The sequence below is a fragment of the Gambusia affinis genome, linkage group LG20 (assembly GCF_019740435.1).
Source record: "Gambusia affinis linkage group LG20, SWU_Gaff_1.0, whole genome shotgun sequence".
Classification (NCBI taxonomy): domain Eukaryota; kingdom Metazoa; phylum Chordata; class Actinopteri; order Cyprinodontiformes; family Poeciliidae; genus Gambusia; species Gambusia affinis.
Genome location: NC_057887.1, coordinates 11,463,931 through 11,487,043, shown reverse-complemented (window position 1 = coordinate 11,487,043; position 23,113 = coordinate 11,463,931). Strand labels below are relative to the sequence as shown.

Sequence of the window (23,113 nt, the reverse complement as noted above, 5' to 3'; positions counted from 1 at the left end):
GAGATGAAACAGGATGAGATTTATTATGAAATATGTCAACAAAGTGAGACCAAAAATAATTTACAAATCTTTTTCATTTTTTTTTTCTGATCAGCAAAATAAATATAACATTTACAGAAATTGAAAGTGGCATTTCCCGAAACACATTAAAATTCCTAGAACACAATTGTAATTCGTTTTCGGGGATGGAGAAATTGTTCCCCTAAATTGCATGCTGGACATTTTCCATCTACATAAGTTGAACTTCTAACAGCGTCACTACTGTGAGTTTCCTAGTCTACGCCGCTGAAGAACTGGTATCAAGAATGTGCACTATTATCACTTGAGCAAAATCGGCGATGTTTCTTCTGCTGATTCCTGTGATGTGGCTCAGCTCACCAACCACCTGTGGCATAAGCACAGAAAGAGCAATCACTCTGTTTTGTGTTGACAGAAAGCATCGTAGAAAGAATAACACTAAGAAGCATGGGGCTACTTTAATAATACAACAGATACTTATTTATAGAAAGTATGTTTTTCACCTGATTCCATTTTTTGAAACAGAGGATGTATGTTGCCACTGCAATGACACAAACTCCAAGAAGCATGCGATCCTCAGTCACTGTCACAAAATTTTCCCTGGTGTTAAAAAAATCATTTACATTAAGGCCACATAGCAAGACAGGGACATCTTATAAAAACAAACACAAAGCTGCTTTTCCCACTAATGGTCTTCCCCTTATGTATTTGTAGCTTTATGGATGTAAAGCTACAAATACAAGCACAGCATTTATAGACACAAATAGGAAACTGCTGTGTTTTTATGTTTGACTTCATCGTTACACATCTGAATCCAACTGGCTTTGCTGCAAGTGCTAACAGCTGACATTCTTCTGTTCAACAACAAAATCATGGATCTAATGTGTCTATGACCCAATGCTGTGGAGGGTACCATCATCTACTGGCCAGTGGAGCATTTAATGACTATAGAGATTGAACGCAAGTCACTGGACAGATGTTGCTGACCGAGCAGCAACTCTTTTTGAAAATGCTATTGGAGCAACAGAGACCTACATTAATTTGAAAATATTGTTACATAAACTAAACTGATAGAAAACATCAGTGGCTAGACAATTGTAATACCTCTGTTCCCTGGACGGGCTGACACACTGAGAGACACTTCTTAGCAGAGACTCATAGATTGTAGTCTGGTTCAGGGTGACGTACTGGAGGACATTATGGCAGATGTGATAAAGGTGCTCTACAGGCATGGACGGCTCATTGTGCCCTACAAAAGTGAAGCGATCAAATTCAAAATATACATCACAAGTATTTTAATTCACATACCTCTTACAATGGCAGTCAGAGGTTCACACAGTTACTTATGAGAATATGATCATCCTTGAATGCTAAAATGCTTTTTAACAACCTTAAGTTTAATTTAAAACAGATTTATGTGAACATCCGTACACATAACATAATTTACAGGATTAGAGAAAATCTAATATCAATTCAAACTTATTTACTGAATTCTTATGTTTAAAAATCTATTAAAGTTGTTTGTTGCATAAATCCACCCTAAGAAAACATTTCAAGTGCACAAATTAAAAGATCAAAATTCACATGAAATTTATTCCCATTATGTGTATGCAAACCTTTAACTTGAACGGTACATTCCTAATGTAAATTAGTCATCATCAACAAAACATCTTACCAAGGACCTCCAGAATGACTTCCATGTACGTCAGAGAGTTAAGGACATTGAGTCTGTATTCAACGCCTTTAAAGACCATCAGCTCTGAATCCAAGAGGGTCTGTTTGGAAACACTGAGGCCGAGAGAATGCAGGAACTGTACAGCAGTGGAGGCGTCTATCATCTGCAATGAAGAAAAAGTCCTGTAAAGTCTTTTTTTATTATTTGAAAATATTGACAATTATCAGTCAACTGCACTAAAACACTTACATGACAATGCAAAAACAGTTTGCTTGCAAGTTGCACACAAGAGAAGAGGATCAGAGGGAATTTATCTTTGAGATTGTCAAAAATCAGATCCCCATAACTCTTTGCCTTGTTAATAGCTACACTTTGAATTGGGATATTGGCAAGCATATCTGCGACATGCTTTACCATAAACCTAGAAGAGATTAAAAAGACTGTCTGCATTAATAATGAATAAGATGTGAAAAGGAAAGCAAGAGGTGCGTCATCTTCTTACCTCTGCAGAAGTTCAATGGCATGGTATCCTACTGATGGATCAAGTTTCAGTTCTTGAGTGATCAAGAAGATGAATTCTAGGAAACAGGATGACTTTAGGATGGAAGTATATAAATTCAGAAAACCGAGGTGTTTTTCGTTTCAATAATTCTGTGTTACATTGACAAGTTAATTTTATGTAGAGCAAACATCTGTGAAGGAAAAGTATTGTGTTTTATAGAAATAATAATTCAACATTACAGGAACATGCAGAAAAAAATTGTTCTCAAGATACATTCTTTTTCTAAAGTTCTATATAAGCAGCTTTTTATAGAAAAAAAAAACACTGGTGAAGCTTCTGTCACCTTCCAAAAACGAGAAAATATACTAGTATTCTCTATTTACTCAAGGTAAAGAAAAAAAAATGAAACAATATAGAAAGCATATTTTGTTAATTTTAAGTTATGAGCGACTATACATGGGGAAATATTGCTTAAAAATAGTTTTACTGAACAAAATTAACGGCTGTTATCGTATATCCAACATAATGGTACAATTAGAGTTTTACGAGTAAAAAGTGCTATAGTTTTTTTTTAACTTTTTTTTCTTTTAGCAAAACTTAAGACTTAAAGAGTAAGAAAACATTTTCCGTCCTTTTTTTATAGTCAACAATGATACGTAAAAAAAGATGGCTTAATTTTATAAAATATTTTTTACTTACCAACGACTTTTTTCTGTTTAAAGGTTCCGCTCCATTCCGGTAAGCTATCCAGATAATCCTTATTAATGTTGTTTAAATTATTGAGGAAATCACTGAGAATGTCGAAGGGAGTTTCGCCAAACTTTAGACGTGCGACGCCACGTTGACGCGGAAAATAAACTAACGTTTTTGACATCCTGCTTTGACAAACCTAACGTTTAACGTGCGGTTCTACGAGATACTAAGTGTTACATTACAAACATAATTGACATTTTACTCTGTTCCGAAATACAAACACTACCTCTCGCCTGGGAATGATATCTACCACAAGATGGCACTGTTACGAAAGCTCCTTTCCAGGATCTTTTTTAGTAGGAACCAACGTACCCGATTTTTACTCCGCACCGGACACGCAAAAGCATCCGCCATATTGTGAAAGGCAAGCATGTCCGTAAATCCGACACAAGTAGACTAGTATTGGAAACCGCGGTCTCAATTTAATACAAACACAAAGGTTTGCATTCAATAAATGTTGATGAATCTTTCTCATATATGCTCGACAGTCAGTTAAAATCTGTGAAGCTCATATGTGTAAATGTAAATCACATGATTATAGCAGCCAATTGTCTAAAGACAAAAATCCCATTTATTCTGAAAATCTCCATGGGGAATTTATAAAGTAAATTTCTAAAGTAAACCCGTAATCCACGGTGAACAACTTTTACAACACAAATAGGCATATTTGGTTTTACTTCAACAATAATAATGGCTCTTAATTTGTTTAGAGCAGGGATCAGCAAACCTTACAGTCAAAATACCTTGTTTGCTATGAGTCCAGCAAAACTGAATATTTTTATATTATATAGGAAATATGCTTCCTATAACGTGTTTCCATTTTATTTCTGTTTGTTTGTTTGTTTTGTTTTGTTTTGTTTTGAGATAAAAATTTTATATTTCTGGGAAATTGAAACTACAACTGGTACTTTTGTCATTAATTTTTATTATTTTCTAGGAAAAACTCCTAAAACTCTTGTTTTTATGTTTAAATTTAAAAACAATAGCTGGTTCTTTTTCATTTTAGCCAGTTATTAAAAGTCACGTGGAAGGTCCAAAGAGCCACGGGACACTTTTGAAAAGTATTCGCTTGATTAAAATACAAAAGTATTCGCTTGATCATATATTTCTTAATATATGATTAAGAAATTAATCATATATCTGTCTTTAAATCTGTTCCTGCTGTTACATCTGAAATGTGATTTGCCACCCACCAATAAAAAGGAAGAGGAAAAAAGATCTGACAATCATGTGCTGAGGCAGTTCGCATTTACGTTACATCGTTAAGTTCCGTAGTAGCAGATGATTTAAAGCTCGGTAGCGTGGTCTGGAACCACCCCCTGACGCTCCACTGACCGTAGACATGGCTGAAAAGAAACCTCCAAAGTCTGACTCTCCGTTCGCCACCAGGATAGACCCGACCAAAGAGAATCTTTCCCAGGATCAGATGCATTTCATCAGGCAGGTGGAGCTGGAACAGTGGAAAAAGAACACATCAAAGCTCCGAACGCGGAACCTTGTGACGGGACTCGCAATAGGAGCGCTCGTGCTGGGTATCTGTATCCTTTACGTCAACTGCAAGGTGAACTACGTAACGTTAGCTTAGCATGCTAATATTACTTCTACTGTGTACAAAATACTAAATAAATAAATAAATTGTTCTAAAACTCACTGAATTTTAGTACTAATTAATATATTAATCATAATCAACCGTCTTTAAATTTACGGAAGGAACTGTTCCATTTACTACGTAGATTTTATGGTTTACTTACATAGTGTAGTATGCTAATTCACTAATGTTGCTATTGAATGTCACTCAATGTTGCTAATGAAAACTTTGAGATGTTTTCATTAGCATAATATAGACAAGTAAAAAATCCGGAAATTAATATTTAGCGGACAGTGTTAATTTCGCTCCATCAATCTTTCCTTTTATTGTTATAGAAGAAAATCGCCTCCACATCCACATGCTGCCAATAATTTCTCCTCAAGCAAAGTTTGCTCTTAGAAGTTAGTTTAGTTTACGGATAAATAGGGCTGAACAAAAAGAAAAAAACACAATCTTGAGATCTTTGTAAAAATTTTGTCCTTTTCCTTCCACTTCATTGTTTTTGCATGGTTTAGTTCTCTCCTTGGTGATAGTAACAACATTTTCAGCATGTCATTATTTTTCTTAGGCCTTCTAACGAGCCATCATTGGATCCCAGGGAGAGAACTAAAACATGCAGGATGCCGGACCTCCGACTTTGGACACTTCACATAAAATCCCACTGACATATATTGGAATTTAACGTTTGAGCATTAAAAAATATGGAAAAGTTCAATGAATTCTTTTACACACCGCTGTACTTCAGAATGATGATGAATGTCTAAGAATTGAGTATTTTAAACATCTGTTTATGCTGTTGTCCCATTTCATATGTTATACTAAGTAGATCTTTTGATTCATTCATCACATTTTTCCCTTCTGATTTCAAACATTTGCCTTGACCCATCGCTCTTAAATCAGATGGCTACACATTTTATTCAGTCTCCCAGGAGCGGATCATGGACGAAATCGATGAGGAGGCCAAGCGTGCCAGAATGAAGGGACCGAAGACTGGAGCCAATTGAGGAAAACCAAGCTGATAGTCTCTTTATGGACCGTGTGCTTTGTCCTGCTCTTAATAAGGAGAGGATGGCACTGAGTAATATTCCATACCTGGCTGTGTGGGGTTTTTTTTTAAATTAATTCGAGACAGAGCAGGACTTTGCTTTGTTTTGATAACAAGGATTTAAGGGGTGGTTGTTTTGCTTCAATCATTGATTTGTCTCGAACTTCATTAGGCTTCAGTCAGCGCAAAATTCTTATCTACTGACCTCAACATGGCCTTTCAGTGCTCTGTGGAAGGCCTTGATGGCATTTCTGCCTGATTTTTCCATTTCTAATCATGCAATTGCACCATGTTTGAGGAACATAGCAGAAGCTAGTTATGAACATTTTATACTACGGTGGCCTTGGATGAAAATAAATACTACTACACTGGTAAAAAGACACACGAATCAGCTTGATAAAGTGTTATTTATGTTGATAAAATGTGTTTGTGCTATATAAATGTACTGAATTCAAAACAATATATCTTTAAAAGTTGTTTGAGTTATTGTATATCGGAGTAAAAATGACAAGAGCCGAAGTATTTACAATTGCTTTTATTTTGTTCAAAATTTATTTATATATATATATATATATATGCAATTTGATCTAGGATAAAAATATAAAGTAAGACATTGCAAGAGAAAGGCACAGATTGAGCTTGGCAGGACAGCAGCTTCAGTGAGCAATATTATTATGTATTTACATTCAACATCTTTAATGCATTTCAGGAGTTTGTCCGCCAGAAAATCCTACGTATAAGGCAACAGCTACAGATTCACAGCTTGGACTCTGGAACACAGACCGAATCGAAGCAGGACAGATGGACAACTGAGTTTTTAAACCACAAACAAGTTGTTGGACTGACTGAGAATTACAATTGAATCTGCTAAAGTGCACAAGGTGCTTGATCTTTAAAATAATACACAAAAATGCATCTCAAATTAGAATACAATCTAAAAGTTATTTAGCATTTCAGTTAAAAAGACAAAATCAGATTCATTATGCACAGCGTGACATTTGGCTCTCTCTCTCTCTCTTGTTTTTTTTTCTTTTTTTTTGGAAGATTTTGCTATGAATTGCATAATGAAGCATAAGACGACAATTTGACCATTGTCCTGCAGACAGTCGGAGATTCCCATTACAATGTAGGTATGCCAGAAATGGACAGTAATTGAAAAAGCTTCTGGTCATACTGCCGTATCCAAACATATTTATGCAAAACAAAACATTTGTGGAAGAAACAAATGTGAAGCAATGCCGATTCAATAATTTATGCAAAACCAGCCTTTGCACATATAAACCTTAGCAAACGAAGATTTCAATTTTCAAATTTTTAAATGTATCTTTAAAACCTGAATTTTGGGGTTTCATTAGCTACATTCACTCCGTGTGTAATGAGTATCTTAAAAGAGTTGAGCCTTTTTGAACTGAATTACTAAAATAAATTGAGTACAACTCTATTTTTAATTTACACTGATGCACCTGCATGTTTCTTTTTGCTCCAAAAGGATTTATGGTACCAGAAATATTTTTTGTTTACTTTTGAACCTGTAAACATGATCTATATTAAATGTACTCAGCTATCTACAAATGTACAGTCAACAGGAAAGCCAGTAGTTTTGAAACAATTTAACCCAGCTAGAGAATCCCTAATATAATGTACTTCCTGCAGCAACTTTCTCACTTGATAGTACCTTAATGAGAAAAATCTTGCACAACAGAAACATTAAATGTCACATTTTCATCCCATCTCATCCCACCAGAATGCAGACATTAATTTAGTTGCCTTAACAGTACCTATTTGAATAAATCAGAATGTGATGCAGGTAGATTCTCCGCATTAGATCAAGGAAGGAAGTAACTGCCGCTCTTCTGAATGAGAATATATTCACTGTTCTTTCAGCAGAGGATGTGAGTTCATCATAAAAGTACAGCAAGTGTGTCAGCCTCACAGTGGCTCCTGTTACTGCTAATCTGAACACCATCAAGTCAGACAAGCAGGAAAACATCAATTTCATTCTGCGTCAGCTTCATGGTAGATGCCACGCCTCTGCAGCACATGGTACCATCGCTTGACTGCGTCATTGCATTGTTATCGGGGAGAATAATCAGCAGAGAACTATGGCAGATTTAAGATTGTTACGTAGGAGTGAACCAGACTGGTCAACACTCTGAGAACCGGATTGTCAGTAACGGCTTCTGTGCAAGTGAGGTAAATGAGCAGCTGGCGGAGCCACATGATCACTTGACGGAGAAGCACAGATTGTTGGATGGTGCACCAGTGAAAGGATTGAAGGATTTTGACCTCTTGCGGTCTTGCGGTCACACTTCAGATGAGGTAGTCCGGATATTTAGAGTTCCTGGCCCAGGTTCTTACTGGAAATCGGAAAAGAAACCAATGACGAGGGCAGCGAGGAGGCAGGAGAAGTTTAGTTGATGCTCACCTTACTCACCATTCTATTGATGTTGGTAGCAAAAGTGACGCCTTTACTGGGTTTATCCTGCGAGCCGCTGCTGCTGCCTCCGAGAGAGTTTCTCCTGATGATGCCTGGTTAAAAAGTGGTTCTCAATAAATCCACATGGAGAGTAAGTTGTCATATACAGCATAAGGAAAACAAAAGTCCTTTCTTACCTTGGAGAGGCAGTATGTCCACACGCTGCAGACTGTTCCTGCGCGACGAGGGAAAGCCATTCCCTTTGGAAAGGCGGCGCTGCCGGCTGCACAGCATGGCTGCAGGAGAGACGATGCCCGGCGGAGGAACCTTCCCCATCCTCGCATACAGTTCCTCGATCTCTCTCTTCTGTTCGGCCTCCAAAGCCTGAACCTCTGATAGGTGCCTGTAAAAGACAAAAAAAGAAAAAAATGAAGAGAGGGCATGCATAAAGAAGGGTCTGAAAATGTGCAATTTCTTGAATTGACTTCATTTCTTAGAAGTTAAAATAATGGATTTAAATTCTACTAAACTTAATTCTAGGCAATTGCAGGGCAATTTATGTGGAGTTGTTATTTAAAGGTACAATGTGAATAAATTGCTTTGCCTTAAGCTGAATGAACAATTTTCTTTATGCCATATAACCCATGCCTGCACTGAATGCAGCCAAAGTTGAGCAAAGAGAGAAGCTTATCCTCAGAAAGTACATCTAAAAAGGGCAAAAATAAATGTCTTTTTTTTAGAGACATTTAAATGTCTCTAAAAAAAAAGTCCCTTGAAGAGACAGAAAAAACCCTGAAACATTTTATTTCTGAACATAAAAGCTCACGTTTTCTCTTTCCTTGAGATTGCTTTTCTACTATGTAGTTACAATAGTCGGCATTGTATTTTCAGTGTCTGTCCAGAGACAAAACATCACTTGCTTTTCTCTGAGTTCCTGAAGTTCCTCCATCATCTCCTCGTCCTCGCTGTCCGAGTCGTCACTGCTCAGATAGGGGGCGCTGCGATTGTAAGTCGTCAACCACAGGTTGTGAAGAGCGTTGCTGTACTGGGGGCTCCCCACTGCTCCATCCCACAGCCTCCCCTCCATCTCAGTGGCCGTCACAGAGAGGCCGCTGTCCGCAGAGGTCCCCAACAGACTGAGACTGCAAGTCCTCCTCCGACCCCTCTTCCTCACCCTCGATCGCTCCCCTAAAATCGGACTCTCTTCCTCCTCATCTTCTTCTTCATCGTCTCCGTTATGACGCTGATGTTGCTGCTGGCTCACAGCCCACCCCGCCGGCCTGTCCACCTTCTGGGGGACCCCCGTGGGGCCTCTGTGGGGATGAGGCTGAGGAGAGGACATGGTGAGGGAGGTGTTGAGGCTGGTTTCAGAACCCCCCACCTCCTCTGTGCTGCTCTCTGACGGGGTCCTGTTGTTGTTAGCTGGCTGTGGTGCAGCGGCCGCTGGGACAGGCGGGTCCACAATGTCAACACTGGGTGTCACCTGGAATCTTCCAACCGTTACAGGTGCTGACTTCACTTCTGTGACGGTAAAAGATAAAAAAGAGGTATGTTTCAAAATGATAATGTGCTCTACACAGAATTTAACTTCTGTAAAGTTAGTTGAGTAACATCTCTCAGTATTTAAATACTAAAAATATCATTGGAAAATATTAACATAATAATATTTATAATTTACATATAATCACGAAACAAGACAATGCTGACGTCGGTTATGAATTCAAGGATTTGTAAAAGGCGTATCTCAATGACCTCATGGCAGCTGAACCGAGGTAGATCAGCTCTATTATAAAATCTGTAACAGACTCCTCAAATCTACACATTATTTTTTTTACTAAGCTATTTTGTAAAGGAGAATGCGTAGAAAAACTGAAGTGCAAAAGCTGGCAGCCGTGAAGTTGATCCAACTAAATATTGACTCCGAGATGATTCCAAATTAGAGCAGTTTTTCCTCTCCCCAGGTACAGCCACTTGTTCCATTATCTAACGTAGAGGTTGTTTTTTTTTACCTTACAGAAAGTACTTCTGACTTTGCGATTCAGCGTTTAGCCGTTTATGTTGTTGATGAAACCATCAGTTTTCATTTGCTAAAGAAAGCATCCTCGATGCCGTGCTTCAATTCAACAACTCAATCTGACAGTGCTGTTGTAATGAATAAATAAATTGAATTTGAATGTATGTCATTGAATCTGACTATCATTAGATTGCATTAGACTGAATAGGAGTTATGTGAATTGAATTTGCACTAAACAATGAATTTTTACAAAAATGTTAGCAACGTAAACAAAAAGATTCTGAAAGATTTGTAGGAAGAGACACAAAAAGCCTTACTGATCACACTATAATGTAGAGATGAGAATTTGTTGGATAAATATCAACTCATTTATGAACTTAAGTGCTTTAACAGCTATTAAACGGCCAACATAAAAACCTGACTGGGTGATGTATATAAAAAGCTAAAAATCAACCTAATCTTTATTTCTTTCTCTCTCTTTTGCAGTAAGTTGTCACCCACATTAAAACAATTTATGCTCACATCTGCACACCATTAGAGACTTTGAAGTTCTGCAGTGCTGCAGTTTGCCCACTGTGGGTCCGTCCTTCTTACAGTAGACACACAAAGTGCCTGTGTTTGTACCCTGTAAAACAGAGGGGCTCTGTTGACTGTGGGATTCTGGGGAGGGTATAAATACTGACAGGTGTAGACGTGGGAGGAGAGGCCTGTAACGAGCTAGGCTGTTGACTGATTGGTCACCGCCAGTGGGTCGGGCAGCCATTACACCTACGTCTGAGTTCACATCGAATGGAACATTACATCCAGACTCCCAGTTACGCAACAGCCCCTAATAACGTCCACAGAGATTCACAAAAGGGACTGAAAAGAACAGGAGAGTGTCTTTTTTTTTTTTTCCAAACAAGTCCATGATGTGTTAAATAAAAATGCAAGAAAGCTAGTAAATGTCTCAAGTTGGATTTTGGCATTTATTTGTTTGGTTTATTTGGGGTGTAAACATAACGATAGTACAGGACTTCATGTTCCAGGTCTCCGAGCCTTTAGTGAAAAATAAAAACCCATTTCAGGTGTTAATGATGCAGAGAGCTGTTTTAGCAACACGAGAACGTACACAGAAACTCTTACCACATTCAGTGGAAGACGTTTTCATGTTTGGGCTGCTGGTCCTGGCTGCAGATCCAACTGGGTGCAACTGATTGCTGAAGGAGGAAACCTGATGAAGCATAAAGACAGCCGACTGAAACAAATTGCAACAACAACCCAAAGTGAAAAAAGCCCCCCCCAATCAAAGTAAAATATTTAATTTCTTTGATGAACATGTTTAAATTAAAATTTTGGAAAATATAAAGTACCTCTCCTGAACTGGCACCTGGTGTCAATTGAGTTCTAGTATAATCAGAAAAATGTTCATTATTTTGGTGAGAGCTAGATTGATAGGAAATCCTGTGTTAGCTCCCAGAGCCCCCCCCCCCCACCCAAACTTTAAAATATTGAAAAGAGTCTCCCTAATCATATATGTTTCTAAAATAAAAGAAATTAATTGAAACTCACAGTGTTCTCTGGGCTCACTGGTGGAGATAGGGAAGCCTCTGATGACGACTTTGACATGGATACTTCTGTTCCAGTTTGAAGCTGGGGTGAAATCTGGGCTAAGTATGGTGCCATATAGCTATCCTCCTTTTGTGGGATGGGTGGACTGTTTAGTCGGACCTGTTGCTGGGGCTCCAGGGTGGACAGCGGAGGAGTGGACGACATAGAAGGTGGAGGCACAGGATGCTGCCACTGTGGATGATTGTTTTGGTAAAAGCCGAGTCCATCCATCTGAGGTGCATGCTCTGGACTGTGATAGATGTTCTGAGCTGGGAAGTTCTGGTAATGGTGCGGGTAGACGGATGGGTAACCTGACGGAGGAGCGATGGGACTTTGCAGGTGGGGGTGGAAGCCTGGATACGAGGGAAGGTTTGCAGGGGGGATGAATGACTGAGCCATACTCATGGCCATGGAGATGACGTTAGCTAAAGAGAATAACGGCTGAGAGTGGGCGGGCCACATGTTGGGAGGCTGTGGTGCAGGTGCGGACATGGTGACACTTTCCCCTGTGGGACTTGGGGTCTCATTCACTGGACTGGGTGAGCTGGGTGTTGGTGAGGGAACAGAGGGAAAGGTAGGGTTACTGGCTACCCGAGTAAGGGGAGGATGCAGCCCTGCTAGCTTTGGAGATCCTGGATATGGGAATGGAAAATTAGTTTGGCCCATGTAGGGTAAATGGTAGTGCTGCTGGTGGGACAGGAGAGATGAAGGTCGTTGGTGCTGATGATAATGAAGAGGAGATCCTAAAGGAGGAAACAACAGTTCTAAATATTGTCATGTAAACTTATCTTAGGTTTAAGACTAGTCTTTCATATTTACAGCTTTCCAAGTAGTATGCAGAAGGAACAGGGTTAACCCAGTTAATCCTGCATTAGAGCAAGGGAAGCCGGAAATTGCAATTAGTAAGTGAAATGGTCACAGTTCAATTACAATGCTGTTGCAGACCATATAATAATTATATAATGCTGAGTGAATGTAAATTTTTATTTTACAAAAATAAATTTTACCACTGAATAAATCCCAATCAATTTTGGAGAATTTAACATAAAAAAAAACAAACTATAGAAATAACAGAACTTAGGACGTAATAGAACGTCTGTTTAACCAATAAGCTGGTTAAACAAAGGCCCTGGGTTTAACCAGCTTATTGAAGGCATACGATGCTATTTTTTCACACTAGATTACCATGCTTTATCACTGTCTCCGGGTATTTGTACCTCGGTTGTTTTAAAGTTGCAGTTGTTTGCTATAGTTTATATTTAGAGTGATTGTATTAATTCACTGTGTAGGAAAAACCCTTTATTTTATGGAGCTTGAAAAGTATTTCAGCTAATGAAGTTTCTGCTGCATTTTCTTAAGAGAATTAGATGATCCTTTATTGTCAAAAATTAGAGAAGCTATTTCTATAACGTGTTCCTTGAAGAATATTCTCCACTAGTGTCATTCAGCGTCACTCTGTGCTCTTTAATAACAGCTACACATTCCATTAATTATTCTCATCTATTCAGTTCCTCCTTATGTGTATAGGCTCCCTAGGCTTTTCAGTCATTGTCAAATATAGTGTTGTTTGCACTGTTAGTACGAATTTGTTGAAAAAAAAAAGACGTAGGATTAATATGTTGTGCATCAAAGTGACTTGGAGAGTTGTGGTGGAACACTTGATTAATAAAGAACAGGGTTCTGTCATCTTATAGCACATAAGTCTTTCGTGTATTAAAGTGAGGGTTTCCATGCTGAACAAAGACATTTTGTTTAAAGCTCCATCTGACTGTAATTGCATTTGTAAGCCAGAACATTTGCACACAAGGCTTGCATGGCTATGCGGGGATTTAGCATCACCAGAGCAAGTGAAGCTTTCACGTTTCAGCAGTTTAAATGGAAAACGTGCATGGGCGTGTGTGTGTGTGGGGATACACAACTTATTGTGTTTGATTAAAGAAGTCAGGATCTCTAAATCATTCCCTGAGGAATGGTTTAGGATGTCTCAACAATGGGAGCACAGTTATAAACCACAGCTCCACTCGGTGATGATGCAAACCAGCCTCTACTTTTTCCACGCTGACGGAAACATGAGTTAGGCAACACTGTAAATGGTGGCGAGTGACCATAAAGCATTGCGAAAGCTGCCATGCAAGTGGACATCCAGCAGAAAAAGGACACAGGACAGGAAGAAATGAGGATGTTCTGATACTAGAGAGCCAAATGCAGCATGTGTGTTATTAGAGTAACTTCAAATGTCGCTGATGCTGTGAGTTTTACGAAGAACTTGGAGGCCCGGAGAGAAAATTCTTGGAAATTCGGCCGGAGTTTGTGCTGGCAAACAGATGTGGCTGACTATCACAACACAGCAGAGACCTCATGCTTTACAGCGACAGCATTCACAGCTCCCTGAAAGCCAGAAGGCTCCCTTCAGGTGAGGTAATTACCCAAGAGGCCCTGCTGCAAGGCAGACACAGACCGACTCTTTGAGGTGCAGTGATGGCGGATGGCGCCATGTGGATTTCTGAACAATACTAAGAAAGGGGTGGGAGGTGAGAGGTTGTAGGGGGATGCTTATGATTTGGATGAACTGAGCTTCGACTTATTTGCTGCCAGAAGACCATTACAATTTTTCAGCAACAGTAAACAATGATGGGTCTCTTTAGGTGGGAAGCGGAGGGAGGGGCGCAGGGCTGTTTACCTGGGGCGTTGTAGACAGACTGTGAGCGTACAAGAGGTCGCCCAGGTGAAGTAATATCTGAACTCAGGACATCGCCATGAGGACAAGGGGGGGAGCCACGCACTCCTAGACTGGGGTTAGCCATACTGTAGTCTACAACAAGACACACACATGCATGAGAAGACTTTGAGTCACACAAAACTGTGGACACACACACACAAGATGATCATGCATGGTAAAAAAAAAAATAATAATAAAAAATGATGCAGGAGGTTAATAGGACAGGCTGAGAGAACGACAGCACATTTAATGAGTCTCTGTGGTTTTAAATCAGAATTTTAAGAGCAAAAGATAAGTGGTTAATTTCTTCATTAGTGGTGGATTTAGTCATTAAAACACAGGAGACTTACCGGGGAGAGAAGAAGATGAGTGTGTTCGAGGCATAAAGTGACTGTGCAGATTAGGCTGTAAAAAAAAAAAAAATCACAAACGATAAAAATCAGTCAGGAAGCATTTTATTGCAATATATTAACACTTCCTTGTTAGGTAAGCTTGGGACACACAGTAATGTGTAGAAGCAGAAAGTCGACCATCATTCCTGGGTGCATTCAAAAAAATAGAATATTGACAAAAAGTGGTTAGAAATCAATTTCAAAAAATTATCTTCATATCTTCATGCAGACTGGCTTTCAGTTTTTTTTCTGGAGCTTACTAATAATAATAATCTATACTTAATTTTTCCTCTAATGCATCACACATCTATAAGACTTTTCAGACTTATGTTGGAGTAAAATATGGCATTAAAGGATTATATATCTTTTGTGTCTCTTATCTAACAGGAAAGGAAAGATGTTTACTCCTCTTTGTCCTTTTGCTTGAAGTTACCAGAATATTTTGTTCTTTGTGCTCCACAAAGTGGAACAGAACCCAGCAGAATGAGCACTTCTTTCCCTTAAATGGACGAACCACATCTGATAAGGCATTAGGTCACTGCTTTGGGATGGCACTGCCCCAAAGAAGTATTTCTTTTTACAGTTTCACAGAAGCTTCATTCATCAGGGATTAATACGTCGGAACATAAATTATTTTACCCACTTAGTGTTGGCAGGTACATTGGAAAGCTTCTTAAGAGTTGGAAAGAGTTGGTGCTTGTGGGAGCAAAAAAAGCTTAGGAGGGAAGTGTTTTTTCTTTTCTTTTTGTCAACCAGAAATCACATGGTTTTACATCACCAGTGCTTTTAGTAACATAATGTTCCAAATAAAAGCTGCACCATCAACAGCTTCACTTAATCTTCCACCTTAAAAACTGTTTAAATCCAGTAGAAGATGTGCCTTTAACTTTTTACTCATTATATTTACAGCCCTGCCCAACACAGACACACTGCGATGTAATTTACAAGGGACCGGGTTTGTATGTTTACCAGTTTCTGCATAGAAGCTGCTAACCTGTGAAGAAGACAATGAGTTAGCGACGCCACTGGATGCCAGCTGGGCGAGGCGATGTCCGCTGTTGTGAACCGACGGGTCTTTGGACATCAGAGCCTCGGCCCGTTTGATGATGTCCCCCATTCGGTGGATAAAGCCCTCCTTCTCAGACGGCAGGATGAATTCACTTCGAATCTAGAAGATAATTATTCTAAATTATTACTTCATTACTAGCCAATTCTCACACCTTCTAGGTTTAAATATACAGTTTTGCAGTTATACGGTAATGACCTACAAAGGATTGCATATGCATTGGTACTTAAATAACTTGCAACAGATACTGTATATCATAAATGATCTCCATTTGTATAGCACCTTTCTAATAAGATGGATTTGCAAAGTGTTTGAATTGTATTTCTCGGTCACAAAATTACAGATAGGTGCCTCTGGAAATATTTTGGGGCTTTACTTTCTTGTCCAAAGATGCGAAACATATGGGGGGGGCAACGAACTAAACCAGAAACAAAGCCATTAGAGGGGAACTCGTTTTATTGCCAGAGGCAAGGCTCCTGCAAACTCATATGAACGGGATTATTATGGGGTCTCAGTTTTACATCAATAAATTTTTTACACCAACTTTTCCGACTTGGCTTTTGGGTGGTGGAGAAACAAACCGGTTCTATTACAGAGCCAGCCTAAAACTGGAAATTATTTGATAGAAAAGCCCCAACTGTGTAGTTTTACTCAGTTTTATTTCTAAGCCAAAAGAAAATCATTATAAAGGCACCATGTTTCACTATGTCATAAAATAATCTTTAGATATTATGAAAGAATAAAAAGTCTCTTGTAATTAATGAGCTGAACTGTTGCTCTTAAGCTGGACTTTGTACCTGGCGATATTGACTCTGACTAACTTTATTTTATCTATGTATATTAATGTTCATATATATATTTCTTTAGATTGTAAACATGGATCTTTTATGGCCAGAAATGTCTCAGAAAAGAGATGATGAGCTCAAATGACCTCCCACTTTAATAAAGAAAATGTAATAATGAATGAACTAAAGGACCTTTCCATTTGAAAACAGGGATCTAACAAAACATATTATCATAACTTAGACATCTAATGTAAAATCTAAGCTGTACCATTTCATGCTTTGCTTTAACCTGCTGTTTTAGTGTGTGATTTCATAATATTTTTTTGACAGCATGGCACATTTCAGCTCATTTAAAGCTCAGTACTAAAAACCACAGGGCTGATTGTGATGCCAGGTTTCCCTGCTGTGTCCAGACACAGTAAACAAAAGGCCACTGTATTTTAGAGTCAGAGAGGCGGCGAACTGAGTGAATGAAGTGTGCTGCTGTGAAACACCAGTCCATCGCACCATGCTCAACTGCTTACTGACATTACATGATGCCCTGACAACCTGACACAATGTCAGCCAATCAGTTGTTAACTTTGACAGGGTGAATCAGGTGTATTTGCAGACGGGGTAAAGTGGCTGTAAAGCTGTCCTGAAGAATTCATTTCTACATTTCTTCCAATAAAGGCTTAAGACAGCTTTTAATCCTTTAACATCTGTATACTGCCTGTCTCCTGTGACATAAAAAACAGCTAAGCTGGCAGACATGTCTCCAAATGTGATATTAATTTAATCTATCTAAAAAATGCTCATGTCATGCACCCTGAGGCGCACAGAAGCTGCCGTCAGTCTAAATTCTGTCCACAATCAAAAATAATAAACGCACACTGGCTTTGTTATCTTTCTCTAGGCAACAAAAGTTTAATAAATTAGGCTTGATTTTACAAGGCTAATTGTAAAATCAATTACCTTTGATTATACAAAATTCTCAGTGTTGAGACTTTTCAATACTCATCTCTTCTGGAGTTTCGGGTCAAAGCAGAAAAACTTTCTGTCACTATTGATTATCCCTGATGAGTTGACCAAAGATGCTGTATAAAATAGTGATTTACAGCTTTAGGGTTAGGCTTATCATTGCTTTGGTTTGTGACTCACCATGACAGCAGCCATGTCTTCTGGGTTATCTCCATCCAAATCGAACTTGAAGGTCACCATCTTGTCATTGTGTGTCTGAAGCTGACACTCGACAACCCGGTCCACTTTATCAGAAAGCTGCAGAGACAGAGGGAATCAACAGTAATGTTGTTAAATGCTGAGAGATAAATACAGAAGAAAATATTTTTTTTCAACTGTAGAAAGACGAGTCTGGTGTCAGTCAACATTTTCCATTTCATAATTATTTCATTTTCCCGACTCAATTTTTATTTTTCTAATTTCCTTTAGTTTCCAAACTGTATCTGTTTGTGTTTTTTGCCACTTGAACTTTTTCCAGATGGAATGTCTTTCTACTACGTGAGAGTAAAAGCATAGGTGCCCTCCTTTAGCCAGCTGACCGGCAGGGCACAGGAACAGGTGGGGGAGACAGCAACAAAAAACTCAGGTAAATCCACCTATTTGTCTGGCATCTTATTAAAAAAGGACTTTAAACTGTAGAAAGAGAAATTTTAGCAAAGTAACTTTTTAAAATCTTACTTTACCTTAATAATTGGAGTCAATTTATCTGTAGGTTTTTACTGTCAGGAAGTAAAAAATAAAAATAAACAATGTACTTGTGTTGTTTCTTTGCATCCAGATCCAAAAAATATATATACCGTATATAAAAGGCCAAACTCAGACTACATAGCAACCCCATGGTATATTGTATACTCTTTGACCAACTGTACGTGCGTGTTGTTGCATGTGACTCTAGACTCAGCCAAAACATGGTCGTTAAAATGATCACACAGTGTTCTGAAGAGAATAATAATGTGTGGTTGTCAGAAGCGGGGAAAACAAAGAGCAAAGACGCTGATCCAAAGTCAAATAAACAGCGTGGAGCCGGACCGCAAGTTCAAAAAGAGAAACGCCTAATGAAATAATTCAGTCAAAGTTGATTTATTAGTTAATCTTGTGAGGGAAAATAAAAGTGCCTGTTTGAAGGTGAAGACAATCTATTTAATTTACTGTACCCCTGTGATGCGGAGCCGCGAGCGCGCCCTCCGCCTGAACAGCTTCGTAGCCGTTCGCCTTGCAGCTGTTTTCTCGCTCTTCTCAGATAGGCCTTCGTAACCGTCGCTCAAGCCCGATGTTACATCGGAAGCGTAGCTGCAAAAAATAAAAAAAAGATAACAAAAACAAATTGCCGTTTGAAAAGCAAACATCCACAGAAGCCTAAATGTCACCACAAATCTAATGGCAGCCAGCACAAATGAACTTTACAAATCGTCATTGACAGCTGTCATCGACAAATGAAGTGTAAAATTCAGCATCCCTAATTATAAACAGCACTCCTAAGTATCACATAAAGCATAATGCGTTGCATTTGTTTATTCCCTGGATGTTTTTATAGTCAAATCAATGCAGTTTGAACTGTTTCTTCAAAGTCTACGGGAAGCTGTCGAATGTCTGACGGAAGCAGCCCACATCCACGTATTCATGCTATGAGTAGGTTTGGGGTTTCAGATGGCTGGAGAGCATTCAGTAAATAGTTTCAGCTAATTGCATCTCCTGGGTCTTTTAAGATCACTGCGGTTACAAACTCCCCTCCTTCCACCTCCCTGACGCAAGCTGCAACCATTTAACAGCCTACTGCTTGGCAGCCTTCACCCGCCTCTGTTTAAATATTCTCTACCTCATGGTGGACTTCAGCTTAAAGCGAAGCCTGTTGTCACCTCTAGAGAATAAGCTAAACAAAGTAAGAGTGAATTTATGTGGCGATGCTGCACACACTTGTCCTGTTCTGTAATCAGAGGTAATCAGGCCCTTTGTCAGAGGAAGAGCCGGAACCGTCTTTACTATTCTCACTAGAACATGGTGGTGATGTTAAAAATTACACTGTAAGGTGATTTATTTGACGACGGAGTCAGATTGTCTCTGGTTATTATTACTCTAATTACACTTCTAAAAGACTTCAGCCGCACCCATTTCTTTCAAAAGGCCAAGAAGACTTTCTAGTTTTTATTACATAATAGTTACCAAGATCCTCTGCAGGTGTTTTTGTTTTATTCTCTTCACATAGTCTTCCCTTTGACAGAAATAAAAATGAGGCCTTGTTTGTTTTTTTAAGGCAAAGATATGTGGATTGCTCAAGAGCAAAGCAAATTCCCAAGCTGAATGATAGACCACTGCCGTGTCATGTTTTCAAATGATACCACACCTCGAAATAATCTCTTCCTATTCCTTTTTTGCACAATCTCGCTACCCTGTCATAGGTCCACTCTTTATGCTAATCCACAGGTTCTCCATAGAACCTCAGGGTTTTATGGCGCTTGCACTGGAATAAATGAATAGCTAAACTTTGATTAAATATTAATACAATTAACACTGACTTCTCCTTGGGCCAAAGCCATTGTTTAGGGATAAAGCTTAAATTGTTTGAAGTGGCTATGGTCTGACAAAAAAGTATAAACAGTTTTTGTCCCCAGGAGTATATCACTATGTTTGAAAGAAACAAACTGTTGTTACAATTGTGTGGCTAGTGGCTACTGCTCATTTAGATCTGGTCACAGGAGTCCAGCTCTCTCTTAATATGTGTCTATGTCGCTGAATTCCCTCTAAAATCTGATCAGTTCATCGGACATTCACAAAGTCTGTGGTGACATTGTTTAGCTTTTAAACTGCAGCGCAACAACAATAACTACCAAACAGAGGACGTTTAACCCAGATGACTTCCAAGACATACATATAAGAACATGATTTTCTTGTCCTCTCCCAGTCGTCACGCTGAGAGCAAAGCCTCTCCCACCAACTTGGAAAGCCAGCCCTGCACAACATCTGAGACACAGTCGAACAGAAAGCTGCAAGGGTCCACCGTGCCTCGCTTCAACAAAAACACAGAGCAGCCCGCGATTGCCCCAGGCCTGTTGCTCCAGCCCCACGGACGTGGAGCAAGGAGGGGGAGTTACATTTCCTAAAATACCAAGCTAATTTTTCAGGTCTCTAATGTAAACATTAAAGATAGAGCAGGGCTCTATTGTGCAATATGATGAGGATCAGACAGTAGAAAGAAGACAGATGAGAAACTTTACCTGTCCACAGGAGAGTTGAACCCACTTGGAGGACCTGAGCTGCCATGTTCTACGTTGCTGCAGACTGCAATACTCTGTAAAAAAAAAAAAAAAAGAAAAAACTGGTTTAGTTTTATATAAAGATGGCAGCTTGGGAAATTCTTTGCTCCAGATTTTTGTTTATATCAACCCAATTAGCTATTTAAGCATTGGTATTGATATGCAGCTAAATAGTAAATCGATTAACCATAATCAGTGCTGAAAGAAAACCAAGCACAACATGGTGGCACTGGAGGAACTGCAAATATAAACACAGCTCAGGAGAAACAGTTGACGCAAAAACTGTTAATTTTGTTCCCACAAAACAAACTTTTAAGGTACAATTTCAAGAAGAATGCCACTAATAAAGGAAAACTATGAGAAACTCACCACATGTCATTTAAAGGACACAACAGCCAAAGCCCAAACCTAAAATCCAGTTAAGAATGTGTCATAACCCTGAAACCTGATGTTCAAAGATGCTCAAAGTCCAATATGAAAGTTTTGCACTATTTTCCTTTCAAAATAACTGAAGAGCAGTGACTTTTTTCCCGACATCATATTGTTAATGCAAGTGTGTGCCAGCTTTGGTTGCAACAGGTGCAGACAATCATCCCCAAAGAAATGAGGTTTTGTAAAGCCATGTGTTCTGCCACCCCCCTGAGCCTTCCACTTCGACAACAAGCTCTTTACTGAGGCAGCTCACCGAGGGGAAGCGAAGTGCTGGAATGGCGAGGCCGTTTACAGCGGGGGTGTTGGCGTGCGTGGTCAGAGGGGCCGAGGGGGTCGGAGAGGTCGCAGGCCCGTTGAAGCCGCCGGCCTCCAGCGGATCCTGAAGGCCAGAGGAACTCAGGTCGCCGTCCGTTTCACAGTCAGCTGTTTCAACAAAGCAAAAAAAACAACAAAAAAAAACAACAAAAAATATATTAGACTGTAACCAGCTGTGACCTGAAAAGAAATGACTTGTACTAATTTCACCCTAATTTGTACATGCAAACATGCAACTGATGACCCTCAAAAAAGATATACCATGCACACAAACTCATGGAAAGTGTTGGTCTGTTTAGATCGGATCAGATTCACTTTGTTTGTGAATGTATTAGAGGTTGTTGACACTGAATTTTTTGTGACTACAGCAAAGCCCTCGCGCACACCATGAGATAAGACCTACAGGGGTTGAATAATTCAGTTATCTACAGTGTCACATTTTTGTCTTTTGGTCTAGTACACTTTGAGATCTGAATGATCCCTGTTCTATGCAGTAGTACATTTAATATAATGGAAACATTTCTATAGTTCATGTTGATGTTTGAAAGACTTAGCTCAGCAGCTTTATTTATTACAGTATATAAAGTTGATCTTAAAATTATCATGCTTCGGTAGTATATGCTACTAACCGAGCTTTAATAAACTCGTTACAAAGTATTGCATAATTGTGAAGTGAAACAAATATGACGCACAGTATCCAATTTTCTTCTAATAAATAAAACAAGATTCTGCTTCATACTTGTCGGTATTATTTATGTCTCTCCACAGAGATGCACATATAGAGAGTGAGATTTTTCATGATTCTTCTCTGCAAAGCAGCTCAAACATAGACACATTGGATGGAGAACATCTGTGAAAGTCACGTTTCAACGCTTTCCACAGATTTTCCATCTGGCTTAGTTCTGAATTTTGGCCGGGCCACTCTTAAATATGAATACGCTGTGATCTAAATCATTGCATCGTGGTTCTCCCTGGGTATGTTTAGGACTGCTTGTCTAACTGAAGGGTGTTCTACCACACCAGGTGCGTCACTCTCTTTGCATTTTCCAGTGATGGACTAACGTTCAAAGATTAGGATGTTGTTTATATTCTAACTCGGCTTGAAATCTCCCCACAACTCTCTCTCTGACCTGTCTCCAGCGTTTCTTAGTCTCCATTGTGTTGCTTGTTCTGGAACAAACGTCTGAGGGTTTCACAGAACAGCTGCATTTATTTTTATGCTTCGTTTAAAGTGGGTTCTAATAATTAGGAAACTTCCTCAGGAAATTGTAGCAGTGGGTTTTATTTAGCATCAAAGTGTTAAATAAAAACATGTTGTATTTTTTTTTCTTTAATCATAATACAAATTAAAACCATTTTCCTTCCATTTAACAATTGTGAACTACTTTGTGTTTGTCATAAAAAGTCAAATTAAATACACTGATTCTTGTAGTTGTATCACAAATTATGAAAAGGTTCAGGTGGTGTGAATACTTTTTCTTGCACTCCAGATGTTGCTTTATTAACAATAGTAATAATAATAAAACTGCATAACAATCTTCTGATAAACCCTT

General features: G+C 39.0%; 3 protein-coding genes across 5 annotated transcripts in view; 1 reads left to right on the top strand and 2 right to left on the bottom strand.

Annotated features, from left to right (window-relative positions):
* cntd1 (cyclin N-terminal domain containing 1) lies at positions 1 to 3,419 on the bottom strand. The gene is made up of 7 exons (XM_044103040.1): positions 2,895 to 3,419; positions 2,196 to 2,271; positions 1,943 to 2,114; positions 1,694 to 1,856; positions 1,123 to 1,267; positions 522 to 618; positions 1 to 385 (listed from the first exon to the last, which is right to left on the bottom strand). Exons 1-7 carry the CDS (start codon positions 3,067 to 3,069, stop codon positions 278 to 280), a joined length of 936 nt encoding a protein of 311 aa, XP_043958975.1. The 5' UTR covers positions 3,070 to 3,419; the 3' UTR covers positions 1 to 277.
* An 806-nt stretch (positions 3,420 to 4,225) lies between these two features.
* Positions 4,226 to 6,064, top strand: LOC122823426 (cytochrome c oxidase assembly factor 3 homolog, mitochondrial). Its single transcript, XM_044103042.1, has 2 exons — positions 4,226 to 4,486; positions 5,437 to 6,064. The coding sequence occupies exons 1-2, from the start codon at positions 4,291 to 4,293 to the stop codon at positions 5,538 to 5,540; spliced, it is 300 nt and encodes a 99-aa protein (XP_043958977.1). The 5' UTR covers positions 4,226 to 4,290; the 3' UTR covers positions 5,541 to 6,064.
* Positions 6,065 to 6,149: 85 nt separating this feature from the next.
* wnk4a (WNK lysine deficient protein kinase 4a) overlaps positions 6,150 to 23,113 on the bottom strand; it is a 48,041-nt gene continuing 31,077 nt past the window's right edge. Inside the window, exons 9-21 of one of the 3 annotated variants that reach the window (XM_044103035.1) lie at positions 21,499 to 21,668; positions 20,775 to 20,848; positions 18,717 to 18,852; positions 17,704 to 17,820; positions 15,707 to 15,880; positions 14,671 to 14,725; positions 14,282 to 14,413; positions 11,563 to 12,344; positions 11,137 to 11,224; positions 8,918 to 9,518; positions 8,195 to 8,400; positions 8,016 to 8,110; positions 6,150 to 7,938 (exon numbers count right to left, since the gene is read on the bottom strand). In XM_044103035.1, the coding sequence (XP_043958970.1) occupies positions 7,936 to 7,938; positions 8,016 to 8,110; positions 8,195 to 8,400; positions 8,918 to 9,518; positions 11,137 to 11,224; positions 11,563 to 12,344; positions 14,282 to 14,413; positions 14,671 to 14,725; positions 15,707 to 15,880; positions 17,704 to 17,820; positions 18,717 to 18,852; positions 20,775 to 20,848; positions 21,499 to 21,668 (2,633 nt within the window). In that variant the 3' untranslated portion in view covers positions 6,150 to 7,935. The remainder of the gene's footprint in view (positions 7,939 to 8,015; positions 8,111 to 8,194; positions 8,401 to 8,917; positions 9,519 to 11,136; positions 11,225 to 11,562; positions 12,345 to 14,281; positions 14,414 to 14,670; positions 14,726 to 15,706; positions 15,881 to 17,703; positions 17,821 to 18,716; positions 18,853 to 20,774; positions 20,849 to 21,498; positions 21,669 to 23,113) is intronic. The other 2 variants (XM_044103037.1, XM_044103036.1) reach the window with 2 other exon arrangements.

Coding starts and splice junctions, on each gene's coding strand:
- cntd1 (XM_044103040.1), bottom strand. CDS start 3,069: ATGTCAAAAACGTTAGTTTATTTTCCGCGTCAACGTGGCGTCGCACGT. Junction 2,115..2,195: donor GCCATTGAACTTCTGCAGAG/GTAAGAAGATGA, acceptor AATCTCTTCTAG/GTTTATGGTAAAGCATGTCG. Junction 1,268..1,693: donor AGTCATTCTGGAGGTCCTTG/GTAAGATGTTTT, acceptor TCACTTTTGTAG/GGCACAATGAGCCGTCCATG.
- LOC122823426 (XM_044103042.1), top strand. CDS start 4,291: ATGGCTGAAAAGAAACCTCCAAAGTCTGACTCTCCGTTCGCCACCAGG. Junction 4,487..5,436: donor AGCGCTCGTGCTGGGTATCT/GTATCCTTTACG, acceptor CTCTTAAATCAG/ATGGCTACACATTTTATTCA.